At 33.7% G+C, this 26,056-nt stretch overlaps 1 protein-coding gene and 4 non-coding genes across 8 annotated transcripts in view; 1 reads left to right on the forward strand and 4 right to left on the reverse strand.

Moving 5' to 3' along the window:
• Positions 1-26,056, forward strand: part of LOC122518581 (putative uncharacterized protein DDB_G0282133) — a 149,556-nt gene that overhangs the window by 52,320 nt on the left and 71,180 nt on the right. For 2 of the 4 annotated variants that reach the window (XM_043637592.1, XM_043637591.1), the window contains exons 4-19: positions 4,676-4,840; positions 11,035-12,080; positions 12,206-12,562; positions 13,811-13,994; positions 15,442-15,540; positions 16,211-16,431; positions 16,506-16,644; positions 16,737-17,456; positions 17,546-17,712; positions 17,831-17,922; positions 18,003-18,604; positions 18,710-18,956; positions 19,055-19,300; positions 19,361-19,532; positions 19,625-19,895; positions 21,229-21,353. In XM_043637592.1, coding sequence (XP_043493527.1) covers positions 4,676-4,840; positions 11,035-12,080; positions 12,206-12,562; positions 13,811-13,994; positions 15,442-15,540; positions 16,211-16,431; positions 16,506-16,644; positions 16,737-17,456; positions 17,546-17,712; positions 17,831-17,922; positions 18,003-18,604; positions 18,710-18,956; positions 19,055-19,300; positions 19,361-19,532; positions 19,625-19,889 — 4,722 coding nt within the window. In that variant the 3' untranslated portion in view covers positions 19,890-19,895; positions 21,229-21,353. Of the gene's footprint in view, positions 1-4,675; positions 4,841-11,034; positions 12,081-12,205; positions 12,563-13,810; positions 13,995-15,441; positions 15,541-16,210; positions 16,432-16,505; positions 16,645-16,736; positions 17,457-17,545; positions 17,713-17,830; positions 17,923-18,002; positions 18,605-18,709; positions 18,957-19,054; positions 19,301-19,360; positions 19,533-19,624; positions 19,896-20,955; positions 21,093-21,228; positions 24,822-25,086; positions 25,121-26,056 lie in introns of those variants that run through there. The other 2 variants (XM_043637593.1, XM_043637594.1) reach the window with 2 other exon arrangements.
• Positions 14,211-14,282, reverse strand: Trnae-cuc. The gene has a single exon. It is a non-coding gene; the product is annotated as a tRNA-Glu (tRNA).
• On the reverse strand, positions 14,622-14,693 carry Trnae-uuc. The gene has a single exon. It is a non-coding gene; the product is annotated as a tRNA-Glu (tRNA).
• Positions 15,039-15,110, reverse strand: Trnae-uuc. Its single transcript has one exon. It is a non-coding gene; the product is annotated as a tRNA-Glu (tRNA).
• Positions 15,188-15,259, reverse strand: Trnae-uuc. Its single transcript has one exon. It is a non-coding gene; the product is annotated as a tRNA-Glu (tRNA).

The following is a 26,056-nucleotide window of genomic DNA, read 5'->3' on the forward strand; positions in this document are numbered from 1 at the left end:
ATCGTATTAATGATTTTTCCGTGATACTTTACTTTCTTAAACATTTTCCCTTCCAATTTTTCTATCGATTTTTCTCTAACCGATTCTTCATACATTTTCTTCTCTATTGATTCCAATTTTGATCTAATTTATAAAAATCAATTCCGTCGTAATTTCCATAGAATAGAAACTCCTCGATTCACATTTACCTAGCGATTTTAAATCTCGTGCATCGAATGATTGCTCGAGATTCGTAAGAAAATTTGTTCTTATTCTTTTTTCAAAATCAGGTAAACCTCTCGTCTCTTCTTTTTTTTTTCTTTTCTTTTCATCGAATACCAATTCCCAATGATTTCAAATTATTCCTCTCTCTCTCTATCTTACATTTTTTCCATTAGAAATATTTTTGATTGTATCTTCCCATATTATTTGTTCACATAGGAAAAAAAAAAAAAAAAAAAAAGAATTGAATCTGCAATTCCAAATAAATTTATTCTCACGGATCTTTAAAAAAATGTTTCTTTTTTATTTATTTATTAATCATTCGATCTCTTTCTCGTTTCTCGTTTCGTTTACATTAATCGAAGAGAAAAAAAATCCCCATTATATCCCATTTTTTTTTCTTCGAGTTATGACGAAACAATTTTCCCACGGAATTATGCGAATCTGGTGCAGAAATTTTACTCTTACTTGAAACGCGTAAACAACGTTACAACGAACGGTGTCGTTGTTAATTAATATTTGTTTGCGCGTGAATGGATTCTATTTACACATACATACATGCATACTTACACACATATACACGTATATACAGATAAACAAACGCGCGTGTGTACGCAGATCGAATGAGCAACGTTCTTTTTCACGGAATTGATTGCCTGGAGGGTTTGATAATGGCGCAAATACGGGGGAGGGGGTAGGGGAAGAGGGTGAGAAAAAGAGAGAATAAATAAACAAACCCATGGAAAATTATTTTCGAATGGTTTCGAATCAACGAATCAAGGAAGATTATCAAATTTTTCTTTATTACAATTTTATTTTTATTTTTATTTTCAAAAAACGACGAATAATAGGAAGGATTGAGATTCAATAGAAAAAATAAAAGTAGACTCGTTAACTTTTGTTCATTTTTATTCGCATTTGTTTAACCTACTCTTATGGTGTTCTGATATCATTTTTATTAATTTATATCGATATAAATTATATATATGTCAATTATATATAATTGATAATTTGCTTTATCACTCATACATTCTCACTCTTTTTATTGCACATAAAATACATTCACTCTCTCTCTCACTCTCTCTCTCTCTCTCTCTCACTCACTCTCTCTCATACCCACACACACACTCATACATTCACTCACTCTATTACACACAAATTACATTCACTCTCTCTCTCACTCTCTCTCTCTCTCTCTCACTCACTCTCTCACTCACTCTCTCTCATACCCTCACACACACTCATACATTCACTCACTCTATTACACATAAAATACATTCACTCTCTCTCTTACTCTCTCTCTCTCTCTCTTACTCTCTCTCTCTCTCTCTTTCTCATACACGCATACATAATTTGCTCTATCACTGATACATTTACTCTTTCTTTTTTATACATATATATTTACTTTCTCTCTCTGTCTCTCTCTGTCTCTCTCTGTCTCTCTCTCTGTCTCTCTCTGTCTCTCTCTCTGTCTCTCTCTGTCTCTCTCTCTGTCTCTCTCTGTCTCTCTCTCTCTCTCTATCTATCATTTTGTTTGTTTTTTAGTTTGTCTTTATCTTTTTCAAAAAGTCTAATGAATATCTCGACGCGCGACTCACGCAATTTGTAGCGGCTTTTGAGATATAAAAATAAAACAAAAAAAAAGAGAAAATAAGATAAAAATATAAAAAAAGCAGAGAGAGAGAGAGAGAGAGAGGAGAGAGAACGCTTCGGAGTTTATTTATCGCGGTTGGGCCGTTTGTTCTCTTACCTTTTAATCTGCAAACGGATAAATACGGTCTGGCTCCGAACGAGGCCACCTTTTCCGTCGACAGAAAAAGAGGAAGAAGGAAGAACAAGAAGTATATGTGTGTGTGTGTGTGTGTATGTTTGTGTTAGTGAAAACAGGAGAGAGAAAGAGAGAGAGAGAGAGGGGCAAGTTGTGCAAGGAGGAGTAGTTGGAATTGAGATGCAAACGTGAGGAAAAAGGTGGGGGTGGGGGGTGAGTGTAAAAAGAGGTGGTGCTTGTGTTGCTGCTGGTACTGGTGCTGGTGTTGGTGCTGGTGCTGCTGTGTTGCTGATGTTAATGTTGATACACTGATATTATACTGATACTATAGTGATACTCGTTGAAAATCGGATAACGAGGATACGCGAGCTTCAAGATTTCACGGGAATAGGACAAAAATATGAAGTAGTTGATAAATTGGGTGGATGTTAACTACGAAAATGGGACGTACGCGTGCCATTTTACTCTTTCATTTCGTTTTCCAAATTTATTTTTCTTATATTGAATTGACAATTGATAAGTGATTGCAGATTTTATCGATAGACAAATCACAGTGAATTCAATTTTTTGATAGCGAAGAATCAGAATCATTTGATGAACGTGAAATGATGACACTGTGTGAATGATGACAAAAATTCATCGAATGAAAAGGGACACACAATACCTGTGTCCCTTTGAATAAAGTTTTATTTTTCAGGAAAAATTGGAAAGTTTTCGTAGTTAAAATCCTCAATCACTTAATTGCCAACCATTGATTGAAATTTCGATTAAGAAATTTCTTTCTTTCTTTTTGTATCAATATATTTTAATACACTGTATATATATAAACCATTTATCTTTAAATTATATTGCTTCTCGTTAATAATTATTATCATTCTTTTCTTTCTCATTCTATTCGTTTACTTCTTTATCCAAATTAAGTCACATTTTTCTCCCAATCAATTTTATTTGATTATCTTCTCGGGATATTGTTTTTCCTCTAATAAGCAGATAATTATTCTTCATTTTTCGTTCCTCTTTCCCGCCTCCCTTGTCCTTCACCCCTTGTTTGCAAAAAATATTAGTTCATTTGCGTGCGAGTCACACACAAATTGGTTGGTAAAAATGAGAAGCGCATAATTACGCGAGGAAGCTCATTTTAAAGTCCGTCATGTAAAGGTGTTGTACGTTCTTTCGTGAGACGACTTTTAAACAGGCAACTTTTAAACAATTGTTGGCTGTTAGGTATTGGGAGAAAGAGAGAGAGAGAGAGAGAGAAATAAAAATCGATCGGTTCTTTTGTATCACTAGCAAAAGCGTTACTATTCCTGAACGAGACGAGAACACGAACGTGTAACGATGCTATTAATGCCGATATCTAGCACTCTCTTCTAGTTTATTGACGATTCGAATGTGGTGGTGGTGGTGGTGGTCGAATCCGATCGATGTACACACGTGTACACACGTGTATTTCCTAATACATTCATACGTGTCACGTATTTCCATTCGTTCGCGTTCACATTTCTTAAATTCGGTCGACGATATCTTAGAATTTGTACAATTTTTCTTTCCTTTCTTTCTTTTTTTATTTCTATTCAATCGTCTAATTTTATCCAATCACGCGAAAACGTGTATATAAACTCTAATTAATTATTGTTATTATTATTGTTATTGTTTTTATATTTTTGTCTTTATTTAAATTGATTTATTCGTCACATTTTTGAAGTAATACTTCTTTTGGCGCGTTTGGGAAAATGTAATGGGGAGTGATTTTGTTCCGAGCGTCTGGAAAAACGACACCATGAAGTTTGTCAAGTATTTTGCAAAGCGATTTCAAGTATACGGCATGAAGTTGTCTTCTTTTCTTCTTCCCCCATTTTTTCTCAAGCGGGTCACCCATCCAAGTACTAATCGTACTCAGCGCCACTTTACTTAAATGATCGAAGTGGGAACTAATACTATTTATTATTTTATTATTCTTTCTAATATATATAATATATCGATCGATTGAAAATATGTTTCTTTCCTTTTTTTTTAAAATAATAATAATAATAATAATAATAATAATAATAAATATTTTTGTTGGTTAAGTTTTTTTTTTGAAGTTATTTTTGATGTTATTGAGGTTATGTTCGTTTTGGTATGGCAAAGAAGTATAACTTCTTACGTGCGTACATAAGTACACACACCAGTTTTTTATTTAATTAATATTGATTAACATTACGATCGATATTAAATATCCCATAGATATCCCATAGAAAATAAATCTCATTCGTATTATTATCGTGTGATTGAGTCTGAAATACAACAAATTTATTCATTATACTGAATATTGAAATAAAAATAAATTCTTATAAAATTAATTTTAATATACAAAACACCGAATTAATTGTTTTAACGTTTAATAATTAATTAAATATTAGATTGGTGCAAAAGTATAATGAAAAATAATATCAGGTTAATGTAAAAAATTTAATTTAAATAGAAAATACATGAATACGAGTTAATCCGATACAATGATGATTCCCATTAAACGTATACGAATTCATATAGGATATTTTATTCTATTTTTTAAGTAAATATGTGTATATATAATACATACAAAGAGTTAATATAAATATATTTAAATCATATGAAAAGAAAGTTGAAAATTATTCAAAAATTATATAAAACTATGAAATAATGGCTGATTTAATCATTTTTATTATGTTTAATGTGTATTTTCAGATGTGGATGTATTCGTTAGGCAGAGCTTTACTGGACACAACACCAAGAGTGGCAGCTTTAACCGGGACGGTCTCGGTCTCACCCTCATCAGCCCTTCAGTCAGTTTTAGCGGCCATGACAGAACCTGATCCTCGTCGACGTGCCTCTCTGATGAATCTTCTCGACGTAAGTTTCATGAAAGTAACGATTATTTAATAATCTAATAAAAATTTTCATCATTTCGTATCTTTCTCATTTAAATTTCATTCACATTTTTCATATACTCCCATACATTCATACATATTTTTATATAAACGATTAAATAATAAATTAATAATATATTAAATTATATAATTTATTATTTTTAATATAATAAACAAATTATTTAATTTATTATGTGCGTGAAATTTATATTTATTATATATTAAATTATATAACTTAATAATTCGCATTTAAAAATAGTTTTACTTGCAATTAGATTTTTAAATACGAACACATTTATTTTTATTTTGTATTTAAAAACCAAAAAAACAAACGAAATTACTTTTCGAACACGGATTGAACAGTGTGTATGTGTGTGTGTATGTATGTGTATGGAAAATTTATGGGGAAAAAACGTTTCCATTTTATTCGGGCAGACATTTTCTTTGCAATTTATGAGCTAGTTGCCGAGAACCGAACGAGAAGGTTGGAATGCTAATCCGTGAAAAAGAACGTTTCCCTTTAGAGATCATTTCTTTCGAAACTGGACCACTCGACACGTGTCCTTCGAGAAATGGCTTTTAACTTCAGCCCTTTTTACTACCTCCGAAATTATACCACGGAAACTAGTAATACTGGGTTCTCTGAAATTCATGTTTTGTCTTAGTAAACCGATAAATTTATGGATTTCGTATAACCTCGAGTTCAAATAATCGATTGTTAATAATAATTACGATCATTTATTACCATAAATCATTTCTAATCGTCGGATATTAGTTCGGTTTAATTTTAACTACAATTATTAATAACAAAGTTTATTAATAAACTTCACAATAATTTATATACGATAGTAAATTATTTAAATGTCAAAAAAAAACAAAATATTTTTACAACGCACACGAAAAATAAAAAATGTCAGAGTGTTGTGCATAGTCTCTTGTGTGTCGTGCATTACACAGTAAATTGTTTAATAAAAAAAGAAATAAAATATTAGCAGGATATTATACAAATAATACACACAAATTTATATTATTATATTTATTTTTTATTTCTATTTATTTATTTACATTTAATATAACATATTATAATAAATAATATAAATATAATATAAAAATATATATTTTTTTTTAATTAAAGAGGATTATATATACATGTGAAATATTAAATATAAATATTTAACGTGTGTGTGTGTGTGTGTGTGTGTGGTTGAAGACAAAAAAATATTATATATATCCGAGAAACATATCGATGCTTCTATTTTCCAATAAAAAAAAAAAAAAAACAAAATCTACTACTACAGAAATAACATATTGGCCGGTAGAAAAATAATTTAAGCGATATCACTCGGTGACTCCCGGTGCATTCTCTCATCTTTCAAATCCTCTGAATCCGTTGTTGTTCTCTCTACTTTCAAAGCATAAATCCTTCGACGCCGATACGGATTTCACGAGATACTCACCCCTCGTCCAACTCCCACCCCCTATCTTCTTCTTCTTCCGTTTTCTTTTCTATAGCTTTGATAACAATTGAAATAATTTATTGCACATTTCGACATACGTGAACACGCGTTAAATACATTCATCCTCGATTCACTTTTTTTATTTTAAATCATTTTTCTTTAATTATTTATATTATACGAAGTGAATTACAATATTTATATTTGTAATTCAAATAATTGGAATAATTAATATAATAACCATTGATAATATTTTTTTACACACCAACCCCTAATAATACATTTATTTAGAATAAATAAAATTTAGTTAATATATATAAGAAGAAGAAAACTGAGAATAAGAAGATAAGGAAACACAGAGAAATTTAGTTTCGTAATATGGGACTCATTTCTATCTTCTTTTTAAGGTTTCCTGATACTAGGAGGATAATCATAAGACATTCAATGGATCAACACGCACAATGGATCAACAACATCAGTTTAAGAACAACGTACGACGTTTTTTTAATTAATTATTATAAATTATATCTTATTTATCTTAAAAATCAGATCTACATTAAAGAAATGTAAAAGAAACTTTCTGTACAAGATTGAAATTGATAAAATATACTTAAATTAAATCAAATCATTTGTTTAATTATTTATATTACGAAAAAACAATTCCTAAACAAAAAATCCAAACAGGTGAACAGAAAAAAAAGATATAGAATAATGCAATGTTGAGGTAAGTTATTTTTTAGTTACTAAACTTTAAACATAAATACGAGTTCTAAAACTAACAAATTAAAAAAGATCGGTGGCTCAGTTAGTAGAGCACTTGCCTTGGGACCTGGAAATCGTGGGATCGAGTCCCTCCAGGTCCTAAAACTTAAAAAAAAAAAAAAAATGAAGATATTTAAAGAATTGAAAAGTATGATTTAAAAAACATAAAGAAAGGAATGGCGAGTGCCACTTCCTCGCACATCATGTGATCCTATTACAAAATTAAATTTTCGACAAAATTTCAAATTTTTCTCGACAAAATTTCAAAGTTTTCTCGAAAATTGAGAATGTTAACAGGATCACATGATGTGCGAGGAGGTATCTCGATTTCGGACTTTTCCAAGAAATGACGTCATCTGAAATTCTTGGAAATGACGTCATTTCTTGGAAAAATCCGAAATTCTTGGAAATGACGTCATTTCTTGGAAAATTCCGAAATTCTTGGAAATGACGTCATTTCTTGGAAATGTCCGAAATTCTTGGAAATGACGTCATTTCTTGGAAAAGTCCGGAATCGAGATACCTCCTCGCACATCATGTGATCCTGTTACAAAATTAAATTTTCGACAAAATTTCAAGTTTTTCTCGACAAAATTTCAAAGTTTTCTCGAAAATTGAGATTGTTAACAGGATCACATGATGTGCGAGGAGGTATCTCGATTTCGGACTTCTCCAAGAAATGACGTCATCCGAAATTCTTGGAAATGACGTCATTTCTTGGAAAAATCCGAAATTCTTGGAAATGACGTCATTTCTTGGAAAAATCCGAAATTCTTGGAAATGACGTCATTTCTTGGAATTTCTGAAATTCTTGGAAATGACGTCATTTCTTGGAAAAAGCCGAAATCGAGATACCTCCTCGCACATCATGTGATCCTGTTACAAAATTAAATTTTCGACAAAATTTCAAATTTTTCTCGACAAAATTTCAAAGTTTTCTCGAAAATTGAGATTGTTAACAGGATCACATGATGTGCGAGGAGGTATCTCGATTTCGGCCTTTTCCAAGAAATGACGTCATCTGAAATTCTTGGAAATGACGTCATTTCTTGGAAAAATCCGAAATTCTTGGAAATGACGTCATTTCTTGGAAAATTCCGAAATTCTTGGAAATGACGTCATTTCTTGGAAATGTCCGAAATTCTTGGAAATGACGTCATTTCTTGGAAAAGTCCGGAATCCAGATACCTCCTCGCACATCATGTGATCCTGTTACAAAATTAAATTTTCGACAAAATTTCAAGTTTTTCTCGACAAAATTTCAAAGTTTTCTCGAAAATTGAGATTGTAAACAGGATCACATGAGTGCGAGGAGGTATCTCGATTTCGGCCTTTTCCAAGAAATGACGTCATCTGAAATTCCAAGAAATAACGTCATTTCTTGGAAAAATCCGAAATTCTTGGAAATGACGTCATTTCTTGGAAAAATCTGAAATTCTTGGAAATGACGTCATTTCTTGGAAATGTCCGAAATTCTTGGAAATGACGTCATTTCTTGGAAAAGTCCGGAATCCAGATACCTCCTCGCACATCATGTGATCCTGTTACAAAATTAAATTTTCGACAAAATTTCAAATTTTTCTCGACAAAATTTCAAAGTTTTCTAGAAAATTGAGATTGTTAACAGGATCACATGATGTGCGAGGAGGTATCTCGATTTCGGCCTTTTCCAAGAAATGACGTCATCTGAAATTCTGGGAAATGACGTCATTTCTTGGAAAAATCCGAAATTCTTGGAAATGACGTCATTTCTTGGAATTTCTGAAATTCTTGGAAATGACGTCATTTCTTGGAAATGTCCGAAATTCTTGGAAATGACGTCATTTCTTGGAAAATCCGGAATCCAGATACCTCCTCGCACATCATGTGATCCTGTTACAAAATTAAATTTTCGACAAAATTTCAAATTTTTCTCGACAGAATTTCAAAGTTTTCTCGAAAATTGAGAATGTTTACAGGATCACATGATGTGCGAGGAGGTATCTCGATTTCGGACTTTTCCAAGAAATGACGTCATCTGAAATTCTTGGAAATGACGTCATTTCTTGGAAAAATCCGAAATTTTTGAGAAAACTTTGAAATTTTGTCGAAAATTTTATTTTGGATTCTTAATTTGTTAGTTTTGGAACTCGTATGTATGTTTAAAGTTTAGTAACTAAAAAATAACTTACCTTAACGTTGCATTATTCTATATCTTTTTTTTCTGTTCACCTGTTTGGATTTTTTGTTTAGGAATTGTTTTTTCGTAATATAAATAATTAAACAAATGATTTGATTTAATTTAAGTATATTTTATAAATTTCAATCTTGTACACAAAGTTTCTTTTACATTTCTTTAATGTAGATCTGATTTTTAAGATAAATAAGATATAATTTATAATAATTAATTAAAAAAACGTTGTACGTTGTTCTTAAACTGATGTTGTTGATCCATTGTGCGTGTTGATCCATTGAATGTCTTATGATTGTCCTCCTAGTATCAGGAAATCTTAAAAAGAAGATAGAAATGGGTCCCATATTACGAAACTAAATTTCTCTATACATATAACAACATATACAAACAAAACATATAACAAAAACATATAAACAACAAAAACACATCAAACAAAAATGGTAACTAGAGTTATGTGGGACACCCTGTACATACATTATTATTTGCTTAAACGTATTAAGAAAAATTCTTCAATAGAATAAAATATTTCACAGGTGTGTACGTTGTATGTGTGTTAAATGAAACAAATATAATAAAACTTACAACACTTTAAGTTGTAATTCCGAAGAATTTTCATTTTAAAAATGTATGAAAGATAAAACATAACGAAGCAAGTAAATAAGTAATAAATTAGGTATGAGAATCACCATGACGATAATTAACATGACCGAAGAAGACGTCAGGAACGATAAGGGTACTCGTGATGAACTTAACGCGATCGCATAGAGCCCTTGAACTCTCGCTGTGACGGACATGGAAGCCTGCTTTAATTGAATTATCTATCCGACGTGTACATGTGCGTGGGTGTATGTGTATTATGCGAAAGAGAGATAGAAAGAGAGAAAGAGCGAGAGAGGGGGGCTGGGAGGGAGGGGAGAGGTTTCCATGGTCATAGCACACATAGTCGAAGCATTTGCATGTGACGCTTTAAGTTGGTCGAGTAGTTCGTTATGAATTTTTTTTTATATTTAAAAATAAAACAACGGTAATGATAGCAATAATTAAAAAAAATTACAAAAATAATTGTTAATATTTACTACTATTTTTTTGGAAATCATTTAACACTTAAAAGTAAGAGAGAGATTCGTTTTGGGATGCATCGTTGCACTGATAAAGATTCATTTATCGAATGCATGCATTTGTGGACGTGTAAAATAATAATAATAATCTAAAATTTTGTTTTTGTAATACGTAATACTCGAAACAAAAATTGTTACGTTCATTTTGACAGACTTTTGGTAACTTTAACTTTTGCATATTAACATTTAAAATTAAACCAAAAGCAAGAGATTCATGGGGTAGACATGGGGGAGAGGAGGATGGAGGGGGTAGGGGGATAAAGAATAAGAGAAATAATTGCTATCAAGAGCAGGAAATATTAATCGTCCGTTTTTGTCTTGAGCGGGAACGGCGTTGTCTCTAAAGTTCGTCATTCGCAGGGTGGAGAATACAAAGGAGTGATAATGGCCAACAGGGTTAGGTGAAGGGGGAGGGGTCACTTCTCCGTTGGATCATAGTCTATAGAATTGAGGACTATTGTTCGTTCGAACTAATAGTTTGTCTACTGGAAAGTGGTACTTCCAAAATCGGCCAATCGGATTATTCAAGTAATACAATAAATTTGGCTGCGATTTGGCTGCTTCATTGTTTTTGTTGATAATTATTTGAAGAAAAAGAAATAAAAATCCCGATTGAATTATTTTCAAGAATGTATCGAGTAATTTTTTTCTAATATTTCTGTTTCTCAAGGTAATCTCGGAGTACTGCCGTACGCGTTTGCAATCTAAACCATTCACTCACATAGTCATGGACATGTATAGAGAAGTAATAAGATCGGCCCAATACGCGGCAAGAAAACGTGCTGCTTATCATCGACTCAACGCAATACCTAATTTAAATAATCCTGTAGAACGATCCAATCAAAATTATCAGGGTCAACAACAACAGCAACACGATCATCATCATCATCATCATCATCATCATCATCAACATCGTCAACAACAACAACAGCAGCAGCAACAACAACAACAGGGTCAAGATGAACGAGCGTCACAGAACGGACAAGTCGAACAACAGAATTTAAAACAGCATGTAATACAACGTTCTAACGAACAATTTCATCAGCAACAAAAACAACAGCAACAATTGAGGCAACAGGAAGTAATAAATCAGCAGAGTCAAGTCAATCAGCTATTTCCAAAGAATCAACAAGACCAGCAGCATTCTCATCATAATCCTAATCTTAATACTAATTATAATCATAATCATAATCATCATCATCATCAGAAGGGTGCACTTTTCAAAGCACAGTCGCGGAATTCCCGTTCCCATCCAAATCTAACGAGTCTTTGTAACCAACAACAACAACAACAACAACAACACCAGGAACATCAGAAACAACAGAGACGAACGGAAATGGCTTTGAGTAATTGCAGAGCGCAATTTCAATCTCAGTTGGATATTCAGGCGAGTGGTAGCAGGCCTTCCCTTGCTTTACCGAACAGTCATCATCATTTACATTATCAGCAGCAACAGCAACAACAACACAGTCACACGCGAGCCTATTCTCAGCCCGTTTCTACTCGGCTTCAACAGACAAAGAGCAGTGGCAATCTGCACGCCATCTTCTCCGAGTGTGCTCCCACGGGAAACCCCTACAACGATCCAATATACGCCTTGCCTGTTAAACCATTCCTTAGCTCGCAAGATGTTCGTGTTAACGGATTCTCTGCTAAGACACCGGCATCAGCTCGAAGAGACAACGTTTACACGTCTAACGCAACTACCACCAGCAGGTTGGTTTACAAAGTTTGATTTTCATTCTCTTAAGTATTCAACTTTTAAAATGTGATTTTTCTTAATATAAATATAACATTTCAATTTTGAATTGACGATAAATTAGATGAATTTTGTATTTCAGTAATCTCAATGGTGACATTTACGAAAGGACCAATAAATCCTTGCAACGTCAGAATTCGAATCCCCAAATTTCAAACAGGGATCATCAAACACAATTACAGCAACAACAATCAACGGAATTTAAAAGACTATCCCAACCGAATATCGTGACGAGTGATCATCGAATCCCAAAGAACGAGGAACAGATGGTCCAACAACAAAATCCATTGTCTTCCATAAGAACGAGAGGAGCAGGAGGAGGAGGAGGAGGAGCTCAAGGACCTCCTAAACCACCCCGAATAATCACCACTTTAAGAAAACCACCGTTATCGGATATGGAAAGTAATCCAACAACGGAACCACCAGCCAAACCACCGAGGTACGAAATAATTATTTCCTTCGTGTTTAACCTAACCTCAAAAATATTTCAATGATATCACGAAAGAGGTACGCCATCTTTGAAATATTTTAACGACGAACAATGAACTCCTCTCTCCTCGCGATTATCACGAACGCATAACGCTTAATGAATTTGACAAAAGTTATTGAATTATTGTCGTTAATCACGAGGAAGATTAATGTTTCAAATGAAAACATTTTACTTAAAATTTCATCAATCGTGCCGCCAAAGATGAGAGAAAGAAAAGAGGGAGAGGGAGAGGGAGAAAGATAACAGGGTAGAGGAAAAGTGGAATGGGATTAGGGTAGAGGAGGGAAGAAGGGAAGTAAAGCATTAAATTAGGGAAGGAGAGAAGGAGGGCCTCGAAGCGTTCTCAGATATTCTCGCACCCTTTATGCGGCCATTATTAAGTTTGGCCCAAGTCATACATCCGTGTTAATAAACGCTTTCAAGCGATCTAGGTCGACTCTCTGAAGTTGCCACCTTTAAAGAGAGAGAAAGAGAGAAAATAAATGTGAGAGAGAGAGAGAGAGATAGAAAGACTGGAACAAGCTTGAATCAAATATTGTTTCTCTCTCACTCTCTCTCTCTGTTTCTTTACATGAATCCGATCTTTTTGAAATTGAGTTTGTTAAGGGATGAAGAATTCAATGATTCCTGCGAATACAGTTCTTCGTTATAATTAATTGTACGTACTTTTTGATTTGACTTACGACGAGATTATAAAATCGTGAGAACATTTTTTTTTTTTTTTTTTATTCTTCTCATCTATTTTAAATAAAATCATTTTTAGTATAGTCGGAGAGATAAATTGCTTACACGTGTACGAAGATAATAAATGTGGAAGCAGTCGTGCGTCGTGGCTGGTGGTGGTATTAACGAACGGCTTTCACCTTTAAAGGTTCTGTCATTTTTTTTTTCTTTCTTTTTTTTTTTTTTTTTTACTGTTACATAAGAGAGTGACTAGAATCGAATTGACTTTTTTTTTAATTGAAAAAAAAAAAAGAAAAAAAAGAAAAAGTAGGTGGAATATAATTTTCTTATTTCTATCGTATTATTATTATTATTATTATTATTATTATTATTATTATTATTAGTATTATTCTACGATGCGTAATAGAAATATCTAGTAGTAAAATGATAGGAAATATTAAATGGAACATAAAATTTAAGTATATTGAGACGATAATTCATTTATCCAAGAAGGTAATGTTGTTATATGTGCAGAAATATAGTTAGAAATGGACCGAGAGCTCGACGTGGCAAAGCAGTTCAAAGAGCACCATCCCGACTCTACCGGACCATAGGCGGCGGACCAATGAGGTCATTTAATAAGGCACAATGCATCGGACCGGAATTTGTTGTACGTGCGAATCAACCACCGAAAACGCTATGCGTTGGACAAGTAAAAGTAAGCTTCAAAATAATTCATTGTTATTTTATTTGGTAATTTTTAACTGGTTTGTTTTACTAATCGCGATTCAGAATTATTTAAATTCACGTTGCATTGATCGAGATTGTTAATATAATTATTTTTTAAACAAATGTATAAGTTTTGTACGTTAAAAAAATATGTGTCAGTAGGATAGCAATTTTATTTAGTCAAAAAAAAAAGTAAAAAGATAAATTCCGGTACCGGGAATCGAACCCGAGCCTCCTGGGTGAGAGCCAGGTATCCTAGCCACTAGACCATACCGGATTCGTGAAAGATTCTGTTTGTACAGAATACACACCTTACCAAATGCACATATCTTTGAAGTTTAAACAGATTTTATGTTTAATAATAATCTTATAAACATGAACAATTTCTTTTATTATTAGTTATAAATCTTATTCAGCGTGTCACGGATATATTTCGTTTATACTACGTTTTAATTTACGCGTCGAAGAAAAATATTAATCTTATTATTCATGTAATATAGGATTTGTTAATTAAATCGAGTAAAAAAAAGGAAATAAATAATTATAAATTATAGTAGGTACAATTTTATCACGAGCAAATAAAATTTTCGTGTTAAAAAAAAAGTAAAAAAATAAATTCCGGTACCGGGAATCGAACCCGAGCCTCCTGGGTGAAAGCCAGGTATCCTAGCCACTAGACCATACCGGATTGTTGGAAGAAGTTGCTTACGTGATGTCTTTACCCAACTAAATATATATATATTCACGTATCTTGAATTGATTTTATTTTTAATAATATAATTTTACAAACAAAAACATTTACTTGGCATTAAAACTTGCACATAAATACAATTAGACTGCTAGTTGAAATATTTTATAATCTTCGAACAACATTACAAAAACTTATACTCGTAAACAATTACTATTTATTTAAATACGATACATTTTTAGATTAAGTTTATCATAAAATTCATGTACAAAAATATAAGATATTATTTTATTAGAAAAAATAACCAATTGATTGAAAAAAAAAAAACAAAAAAAAAAAGAAGTATTCCGGTACCGGGAATCGAACCCGAGCCTCCTGGGTGAAAGCCAGGTATCCTAGCCACTAGACCATACCGGACTTGTTAAGATGGTCAAGTTAAAGCGTACTTCAGTAACAAATCTAAAGTATTTTTATCCGAAAAAAAAAAAGAAATATTCCGGTACCGGGAATCGAACCCGAGCCTCCTGGGTGAAAGCCAGGTATCCTAGCCACTAGACCATACCGGATTAGTGGGAAGGGATGAAAATAAAACGAATTGGAATCGTAAAAAAATATTTTTCAAAATAACATAGATGCTTATCATTCTTATCAATTTTCCAATTATTTCTAAATTGTCCTCGAGTCATATATCATATCAATAGTAAGAAAACATCATTATTAATAATTATTATTATTTTTTATATTACAGGGTGGCAATTTGAGTCGAATTGTTGTAATAATGTTAACAGGACAACGCATGGAAGTTACTTGCGATTCACAAAAGATAACTGCTGGAGATTTGTTTCAGGTCAGTTTAAGAACAATCTTGATTATAAACATAAATGAATTTTAATTGAACGGTATCTAATCTAATGAGCTTTAGATTGAAACGATATTATTTGTTCGCGGAACGTCGTGCCAAATAGATTAATTCATTCTGTTATCGCGAGATAGAACAATAATCGAAACTTGAATGGAAACTCGGGAGAGAGTGAGAGAGAGAGAAACCATTGAAGATTCAGCGGGAAGAGTGGTTCGCACTGATAAGACATTCAATTTGCTGGCCTATCGTCTATCCACGTGTGAAATAGTTTCAGATAGAAAGGTCTTGCATTCGATTGTAATACACGTGTCCTCCTCATATTCCACACACTTTGCATCATCGAGTAGTATAAGGTTTAAATTGTGTCCTCTTCGCAGAAGTCACAAATTTCATACCCGTAAACTGTAAGCAGAAGTTTTGGCACGTTGCCAGAAACTATTACCACTACATTTACCATGACACCGTGTTACACTTTACGACAAATCCACGAGTTTAGAGAGTTATGCGATTTCTAAAATTTACTTTACCTTACGTTTTATCAACTCAAATAAACCGACCGGATAAATTCGCATTCGTTAAAACGAAAGAATAATGAAAAATAATGTTCGTAAAAATATTACAAAGATCAAAAATAAATGATATGAATTTCGTACAGGCCATAGTGCAAGCTGAACATTTGGAAGAAAATTTCACGCTAGGATTGGCGGTTTTGTTGGCCGGTGATTTCGCCATTCTACCACCGGAAACGAAATTGAACAAAGTAGCACCGCCTGGTTGGTTGAACAGTGGCAAAAGCAAAGGTTCCTTGGGACTTCCAACCAGTTTCATGCTTTACTTGAGACTTCGTTTTTTCTTACCATCGTTGCGTGGTATCAGGTAAGTAATTCGCATTTAAATAAAAAAAAAAAAAAAAGAACTAAATACAGATAGATTGGTTGTATTTTTCACAGAAACTGGATATCGAAACACTTGCTGTATCTGCAAATAAGGCGATGCATACTCGAGCAACAACTCGTGTGTTCCTATCCTGAATTAATTTATTTAACCGGATTGGCACTTCAAGTCGAATTTGGTAATTACAATGCGAACGTAAGTTTAGAAAACATTACCTTTCGATATTTCCTTATCGTTAAGAGCCATTAGGAAACTACTGATCTATTTGAATGATCATTTGATTATAGGAACACGGATGTGGTGACTACTTTTTGTTGGAACATTACGTCCCAGAATCTTTGATATTAAATATGGATCAGCATCAGTCTAACGTGAACGCTGAAGCCTTGCGCGTTCAACTACAACAGGCACACAGGGATCGTCGTGGTTTGGATTCTAACAAGGCCGAGGAGATGTTCATAACTCATTCCCAATCCTTACAGGATTATGGTTCCCATTATTACATAGCAAGCGTAGATTGTAAAGAACTCGACAAAGTTATGACGCAACAAAAGAAAAGAAAAATCACCGAGGATAAACGTCGTCGCAGTTGCGAGGGTGCACGAACGGAAAATATTTACGGACAAGAGAAACCTATAACAACTACCACTACCACTACCACTACTACTACCACCACGACGTATGGTAGAATAGAAAATCTACCTGAACATTCCAATGAAATTCTTCAATCCAAGATGCGTTACAACGACGAACGCAGCATCGCTGACGGCGGTAACGCCAAACCAAATACACATTTCAACGTAAATCCCGAACAACAGATCTGTTCGAATCAAACCACTTGTAGAATTTCGAGAAAAGATACTTGCATTAATAATATTAATATTAATAATAATAATAATAACAACAACAACAATCATAACAATAGTAATGTTCATAACAACAGCAAGAATAAATCGTCGAAGAACAAGAAGACTGATAGCAATGTCTGGTTAGCCATTCATGCTCAAGTACGTTTATAATTATAAACAATAATTAAATAAAATATATTATTTGTATAATTGTTTATCCAAAATAAAACATGGAATTTTGTTTCCAGGGTTTGAAACTCTTCGAAAGAGGCGGGGAACCAAGGGAAAGAATGGAACTCGCACAATTTCAATGGAGAGACATTCAGACTTTGAGTTACAGTAAGAATTGTCTGCTAGTCTACACGAAATTAAACGGGAAACGATGCAAATTCAAATTACGAATGGATCACAGAAAGTAAGAGGGCTTCTTCTTCTTCTTCTTCTTCTTTGTAAACGAGACTCCTATACTTTTGTGTTTTTTTAAACGAAATATAAGATCCGTTTTTCTTGTAATTAATTCGATCCTTTTCCAGGAGTTATTTCGCGTTCAAGTTAACTTCCTTGCATCATCAGTTCTTCTTGAAACTACGTTCCGAACTTACATCGTTGCAGGGACTTGCGAAAGGTTAAAACAAATGAAATCTCAACAAAACGATCATTTGCCCGAGAAAGATTTGTTTGAATTTTTCTTTGTTTTGTTTTTAGATTTTGGAATTCCGATGACAGTTGAAACGACGACAACGACGACGACGACAACGTCACCGTCAAAATCGAAGAACACCGATGGAAAGACAAAAATAACTATTGCGAATACCGTTAAAATACATCCCAAGTTGAACAGTTATCCGATGCAATTGGAGGAATATCAGAACAAAGAGAATGAAAATCCTCAGAAAGAAAGCAATGCGATAGTTCAGACTAACGAGAATCATGCGTTTTATTCGTCAGAAGAGGACGCCCTTTATGCTCAAGTAAATGTCAGATTGGAGCCTGAAGGGGAGTCACGTGACACCGAAGATGAGTCCGAGGGAGACCTAATTAATCCGAACGAACCGATTTCATTGGATCTCAAGGAAAGAGACAGGGGGACGATTTATGCGTGTTCGAGAATTCAAATTGACGCGGAGTGTGTCTACGCTTTGCCAAAAATCATGTCGACCAATGACATTGATCATCTGAACGAAAAATCCGACAATCCTGAGGAACTTTACGCCGCGATCAATAAAGCTGGGTTATCGAGAAAGAAAAAGTTTCCAGTTCCCGAAGAAGTTTGGGAAGTTTCAGACGTAAAAAAAACAATACACAAAGTAAATAATGATTAATTAATAATGAAATATGTAATATATTTGTTTGTTCGGTTTATTTAGTAAAACGTTTGATCTAACATCTGTGATCTCGTTCGTTTTCCGCAGATGAAAACGTCGAGTTTGCCGAATTATGGGACACCGAGGCAAAGTACCGGTTTTCGTACGCCAAGTTTACCACGCAGGTTGGGAGTAAAAATGGGCACCAGAGCGATTTACAGCAGTATCGGTCAAAAAGATCCCGTACTTACCGACGATGCTGAGTCTGTATCGTTGAAATCTGACACGGAGTCGTCGATAAGGTCGTTTTCTGCTAGATCGACCGAGTCACCGTTACCAGAAGCTTACGTTCTCAGTGAGTAATCAAGATAATAAAATAATATTAATATTATTTAAAATATGTAATTATTGTTAATGATAAATTGTAACGAGATAAATATTTTTTATTGATAGATGCGGATATAAGAACGGACGACGAAACGTTTCACGTACCAGAAGAGGAATCTATATCAGCTTCATTGATGGCACGTTTAGAAGAATTGTCCTTCGCAGAGGAAAGGATTCTTCATACGATTAAATTGGAACGAGGACACGGTGGAAGTATTGGTTTGCAGGTGACCGAAGGTAACGACGGTGGGGTATACGTGCAAGCAGTTTCAGTTGGTGGTTCTGCTGATATGGCTGGAAACGTGAACAAAGGTAAAACAAGCTAACACCATAAAGTATAGAATTAGCTAATGAATAATGTATTGTTCGTAGGTGATCGGATAGTAGCGATAAATGGACAAAATTTACTGAATCTTCGATACGAGGATGCACTGAAAATGTTACAAAGTTCATCCGAAACAGTTGAACTTGTCCTATCTCAACCGGATTCAATAAAAAAGGTTGATAATCGTAACATGGGTGCAGTAGAAAGCAATTATTTGCAGTAAGTATTATAAATAAATTATTATCTAATGATAAATATGATAGTTTGAATTGATTAATTATTAATTGGATTATACAAAATTGAAATTTTAGTGACATCAGATTTGATGCTTCCTCCGAAGCTGAGACGTCCAGCATGACGAACAAATTGCTGATTCAGAAAACAACGGATGTTGCTTCGGTACAAAACACATCTAGTGCATATAGTAGTGCTGCTTCAAGCGCTATGGGTAACCACCATGCTAACAGTTTGTACTTGGCCGATCTTGTCGGTAACAACGCTCTCAAATCAGCTAGTATGCTTCTTAGTATTGAAGATTTTGATGTTAGTAGAACCAGTCGTCAAGTGTTCATATAATTATAGGTAAATATCTTTTCGTATTTTCATCAGTATTCTTATATCTTTTTGCTTTTTTATATTAATTTAATATTAATTCATTTCTCACACATACAAAACGCCATATGCAAGTACCTGGCAGAGCTTCAATGTTTCTCATACAAATTTGTATTAATGATATGATCATTTATTTAATTGCTTTTTTATAAATGAAATCTCTTTACCTTGAAGACGTATCGTGAAAATTTGAAATCTTGTTAAGAATATTACGTCTTGACAGTGCAATTCCGAGATGACAAAAGAAAGAGAGAGAGAGAGAGAGAGAAAGTTAGTGCTATCTACGATCACTCTAATCGAATTATTTTCATCCCCTTAACGAAGCCCCATCCTAAGTCACCCAGTCGAGTAGTAGTCCATTCGTTTATTCTTACCATTTACTCGTGCAACGAGAATTATTAAATTCATGGTTAGACCAATGTCATCTTTTTCTCGTGTTACTTCCTCATCGAATAATATTAAATATATCTTGGTGTTGAAAAGTTCATTGAATAATTTCTTAATTACAACATTTGGATGTCTAGTTTTTTGTAATAACAAAAATTTGATTCACTTTGTATTTGTAATTTCATAGAACAGCATACTAATTTTATACAATTTAAATATCAATGGAATGAGTTTGATCATTTAACAAAATTTATTACAAAAATAATATAACATAAATAAAATCATAATTATTAAAATCATATTACTTATAAATAAATATTAATAATTTATTTATTTAATTAATTTATTTCAAAGTATTTGTGTGTAATTAATGAAAGGAAGAGATTACTATAAGTGTATATTTTTTTAATAATCCTCACCAAATATCACTGTAATCAATTTTATTATTAAAAATATCTATAGAAATTAATTAGATAAAAAAGGAAAAAAAAAGATATAATCTATAAAATTAAATTACTAAATAAAGATAGACGTGTGTAAGCCCTTGCAGGAAAAAAAAAAAGAAAGAAACTATTATTGAACGAGCTTGGGACAGAGTAGTAGTAGTAGTAGTTGTAAAGGTGGGGTAAAAACGTAGTCTATCATTTCTAAGGAATCACCTTTAGTATTTCTCGGTCTAACGTCGTGATCATATCTTTTTTCGTATCGGTCTGACCACTATAATACAATAATAATAATAATAATAAAAGGAAGAAACGTGAGACCACAAGATGTACAAATGTGAGCATCCATATATTCGAATTTGATTAATTTTTATTGATAAAATATCTACGACATCTTTCCAGTAGAAATTTTAGTATAGAAAGGTGTGTGAATAAGAAAAAAAAAACAAGCAAAATGTTTCTTCTGATCGTAGGTGAGACACCCCCGACACCGCCGCCCCCGCATCCACCACCACCACCACCCCCGGTGCCACCCAGACGAAGAAAGAAAAAAATAATCAACGCGGAAAGTACCAGGAATGAAGAAAAACGTGACCAAGTGGAAGAAATGAAGATGTGTGCCAAGAGAATTGATAGGAAACGTTTACCCCCACCACCTCCACCTTCTCAAATACCAAGAAAAAATAGAACCAAATTCGTTGATAAGAATCAAATTCAAACGAGGATTATAATTCACGAAAATTACGGGGGGCGTGAACGGAGTGAGGAAATTGTTTCGTTCGATCATTCTTCTAATTTTGAAAATAATCTTTCGAAAACGAGTGACGAAAATTTGACGAAACAATCGAGGATTGACGAAAAACCCGAAGAACGATTGAAGGTTCACGAAAGTCCCAAAGGAGAGTCGACGATTAGTGAAAGTTTTGAAAATGATTTGAAGGTTGATGAGGATCGTAAAAAAAAATTGAAAGTCGATGAGAGAATTGAAAGTGATTCGAAGCTTTACGAGAGTCCCAAAAGAGGTTTCAAGGTTGATGATCAGAGGCCTAGAAGAGAATTAAAGGTCGGTGAAAGTCCACTAAAAGAGTTGGAGGTTAGTGAAAGTCAACTAAGAGAGTTCAAGGTCAGTGAAAGTCCAATAAAAGAGTTCAAGGTTGCTGGGAGTCCATTAAGAGAGTTCAAGGTTGCTGACAATCCTAAAAGTAATTCGCAAATCGATGAAAATCTTGAAAACAACGAACCGTTTATTATTTCACCCAGGTACGGTGATATTGTCAGAAAACAGGAATTCAATAAATACCCACCCCTATTTTTCACCCTCGATGATCTTAGAAACGTCATAACGGATAATCCACCGATCGAAAACAGGTGGGAAGAGACGAGTATCGAAGAAAATGCGATAAAAAATGTCACGGATTGTGAATCATCGAACGTTGAAAAGGAAATTATCGAGGATTCGTTCGTGGATAATAATATCAACGTGGAAAGTGAGATTTGTTTTCGCGTAACACCGACAAATTTTCCCTTTGAAAAATGTTTGGGAAGATGGAAAACGTCGTCGTTGGAAGAAAACACGGAATTCGGGATCGACGATAGGAACAGTTTTATTTTCGAGGATTACATCGATAGGAGTAACAGGTTGAACGTTAGACGATCAAGGTCACCAATGTGTTACGATATTTGTGAAACTGATGGGAATAATATCATCGAGGAACACACAGCAACCAAAGTGAGGTTCGTGATAGAATCACCGAGTTCTTCTTCGACACCTGACCTTGATGATGATAGTCTTCCAAATGTTTCCAACGAGGAAACTTCTGAACGATCGACGAATAATCTCCAAGAAAATCGATCGGAAAACACTCGAGTTTCCGACAAAGCTGATTTATTCGGTGACGTACCATTCGGTTCGTTGTTACAAAATGAACATTCCGAAATAATTGGTCGTTCGGTTAATTTAATTAATGAAAATGTCGATTCTGAAGATAAAATAAAATCAAACGAAGATAAATCTGACGAATTTTCCTCGGAAAATTGTTTTACCGAGGATGAGATAAAGGTAGATGAATTTGAGATGGAACGTAGTTGTTTATCTCGCAAATTATCGGGGAAGTTGGAAAGTTGCGAAAACAACAAGACCAACCCAAATACAAACAACAACAATAACCAGAACGTTGATTACATTTTGGAGAATAATCAGAATATTCTTGATGATCAAAACGATCAATTGTGTTCTGAAAATGAATCCAATACGAATGAACGTAGAAAAATTCGTCTAACTGAAGCGGTTCGAAGTTTCATGAACGACGATTCTTTCGTTTGGGATGAATCCGATGAAGACGAGGATGAAACATTTGTCGATTCGAATTGTTTAAAATCAGAAATTTGTAAGGAAGATAAAAGTGAAGATTCAAGGGTGACGAGAATAGAAGAATCAGAAGGAGGAGGAGGAGGAGGAGGAGGAGGAGGATTGATTTTAACTGTGCCAAGTTTCGAAGAGTCTAACGATAAGATGATGATGATGAACGTTGATGATTCAACAAGCAAAGAAACTTTGAATAACAATAATAATAATAATAGTAAGAGTGTTCCAGTTAACGTAAGACGAAATTCTTTTTTAGAAACTATGCTGACGGGTGGTGAAAATCAATCGAATTGGATCAATTGCGAGATCGTAGGGATTCGTTCGAAAAATAATTCATCGGTTTCGATCAGGGAAATGAATAATCAAAGAGATTCCAATTTACGGGAATTAAATAAACAACAAAATAAAGGGAATGATAAGAATTCGTCATTGAGGGACAAACGAATGGAGGATATCATCGTAGACGTGAAAAACAACGTTCTGAACGAGCTCGTATCAAATTTTTCTACGATCAAATTGAGAAGTGTGGTGAAACAGGAGGAGGAGAAAGTGAAATCAGAATATTCATTGAATAATGTTGAATTTGTCGAAAGCTTTTCTGAAGAAGCAGAAGTAGAAATAAATAAGAAAAAAAATGATGTGGCAGATAAAGAAGAAGAGTCAAGGAAGATTACTGCGAACCAGATGGCGGTTCAGCGAATTCAAGCGGAAATAAATGAGACCCGACAATTGGACGAACAGATGACGACGATGACGATGATGATGATGAAACAAAAATCTGAGATTCGTGAAAAGATTTCCGAGTTTGATTTAAATATCGAAAATAATAATTTGTCTACTGATATTATCGTGCAGAATACAAAATTGATGAAAATAAATCAAATGATCGACGACGATGATGATTTAGATGAAACATTTAGAAATGATATCGATATAGATTTGAAGAAGATAAATCATAAGTTGAGAAAAAAAGATAGCGTTGATGATAATAAGTGTGCCATAGTTAGAGAAAAGACTCCCATTGTAATAACCCATTGTAATAATGATGACAATAACAGGGCCATAACGACACCCGTAGATTTAAGTAACGACCAATCGTTAGCCAATCATGACGAGACTCTAACGATAATCCCAGGTAGCGTTAGGAATTTTGTTAAGTATTACGAGATTATCCGTCAGGAAACGACGGCCTTTGAAGATTCTAAAATTAATGATAGGAAGACGTTAGTTAGATCCAAGGAAGAAATCAAATGTTCGAACGTATCGAACAAGATCAGAAATTTCGAATTTAAGGAACAATTGGAGGAGCAGTCGGCGGCGGCTGCGAGACAACGTTTTAACGAAGAATACGAAGAAAAATGGAAGATCGATGAAAAGGAAGATGATTTTCATACGATTAGGACGAATCCTGAATCATTGACGAATGAGATTAGTTACACCATGATCGTGAAAAAGGTCGTTCAACCTAAAGATATGAAAATCGAGTGCGGGGAAAGTTCATTGGGATCGATTAATGGGTTTGATGGAAATGATAAGGAGGAGAGTTCGTTTGAAATTATTCATCGTAAGAAATCAGTGCAATTCAGTGGTGATGATGAACATGATGATGAGGTGACGATGATACGGGTTCAAGAAAATCATCAGGATAATCATCATGAAACTTCTTCTTTCTCGCAGCCTGTTCAACATCTTCTCACACAGGTTACTAATATTAGCTGATTATTTTTACCTGACCTTTTTTTTTTTTTTTCTATAGTCTTCGAAGATACGAATGATCGGATTAAAATGTATCACTTATCTTCGTACCCATTTTAATAGTAGCTTAGAATAGAATAAAGAGTATATAGGGATGTTAATAGTATTGTATAGTTTTGTAGTAACAATTACTATCTAGGGTTTTTCGAGTAAGTAATTAAAACGAACTAAGTAGACAAATTAACGAGACACCACGTATTTTACTTTGCAGGAAGTCCCGGGGACGGATTACCAGAGAAATTCAGGTATTAATCGAATCGCTTCCAACGTTCAAAATAACACACGCCTCGTATTTTATTGTACGGTTTAAACCATCATTTTCCTACCCCATAGTTAGTTCTATTTATTATTTTTTCTTTTTTTTTTCATTTTAAATCGTTGACCCATAATTTTTTACTAATTGCTTAAATAGAACAACAAATTTATTTTTTATTTAATAAACTGTGTCGAATGTTTTAAAAAAAAAAAAAAAAAAAAAACAAGAAATAAGGTTCCTTAGAATATTTTAAAATTTTAATTGGTTTTAAATGATATTCTTCTTTTTAATTAAAATTAACGTCGCATTAAATATCTTAGAGTAAAAGAAAAAAAAAAAACAATTCGAGAGGTAGAATCTTTTAAGCGTGTACGTGTACATACATACATACACGTATGTACATAATGTGTGATATTCGTGATACGTTTTTAAACAAATAAAAAGAGCAGAAAAGAAGAAAAAAAAGAAAAAAAAAGAAAAAGACGGGTAGTAGGAAGAATCTTTGAATCGTTTCGTTTGTAAAAGTCAGCTTTTAGCTCTGTTATTGTCGATAGTGTAACACCCCTCCATCCCATTCCTTACCTCGCGAGAAACCCCCATAGAAAATATTCTTATCGTTTATTCTTCCTCCTCCTTCTCTTCACCTCCCCCACCCCCTTTTCTTTTTCTTTCCTTTTTATTTGATTCGTTTGATATTGTTTAACATAAAAATACAAAAGTATGCACACGAGTGTTTCCAACCCCCCCAACCTCGCACCCCCTTTCGCTATGCGTGTGTGAACAACACGCACACATGCATGTTCGAAGTAATTGCCCTTAGTGAGACAAAGAAAAATAATAAAGAAAGAAAGAATGTATGAGCAAATACGAGTTGAATTCGTGTTTGCATACGTGCAAGTGTGTTTTATGCGTAAATGTTTCCGTG

The sequence above is a fragment of the Polistes fuscatus genome, unplaced genomic scaffold (genome assembly GCF_010416935.1).
Source record: "Polistes fuscatus isolate 324 unplaced genomic scaffold, CU_Pfus_HIC Scaffold25, whole genome shotgun sequence".
NCBI lineage: Eukaryota > Metazoa > Arthropoda > Insecta > Hymenoptera > Vespidae > Polistes > Polistes fuscatus.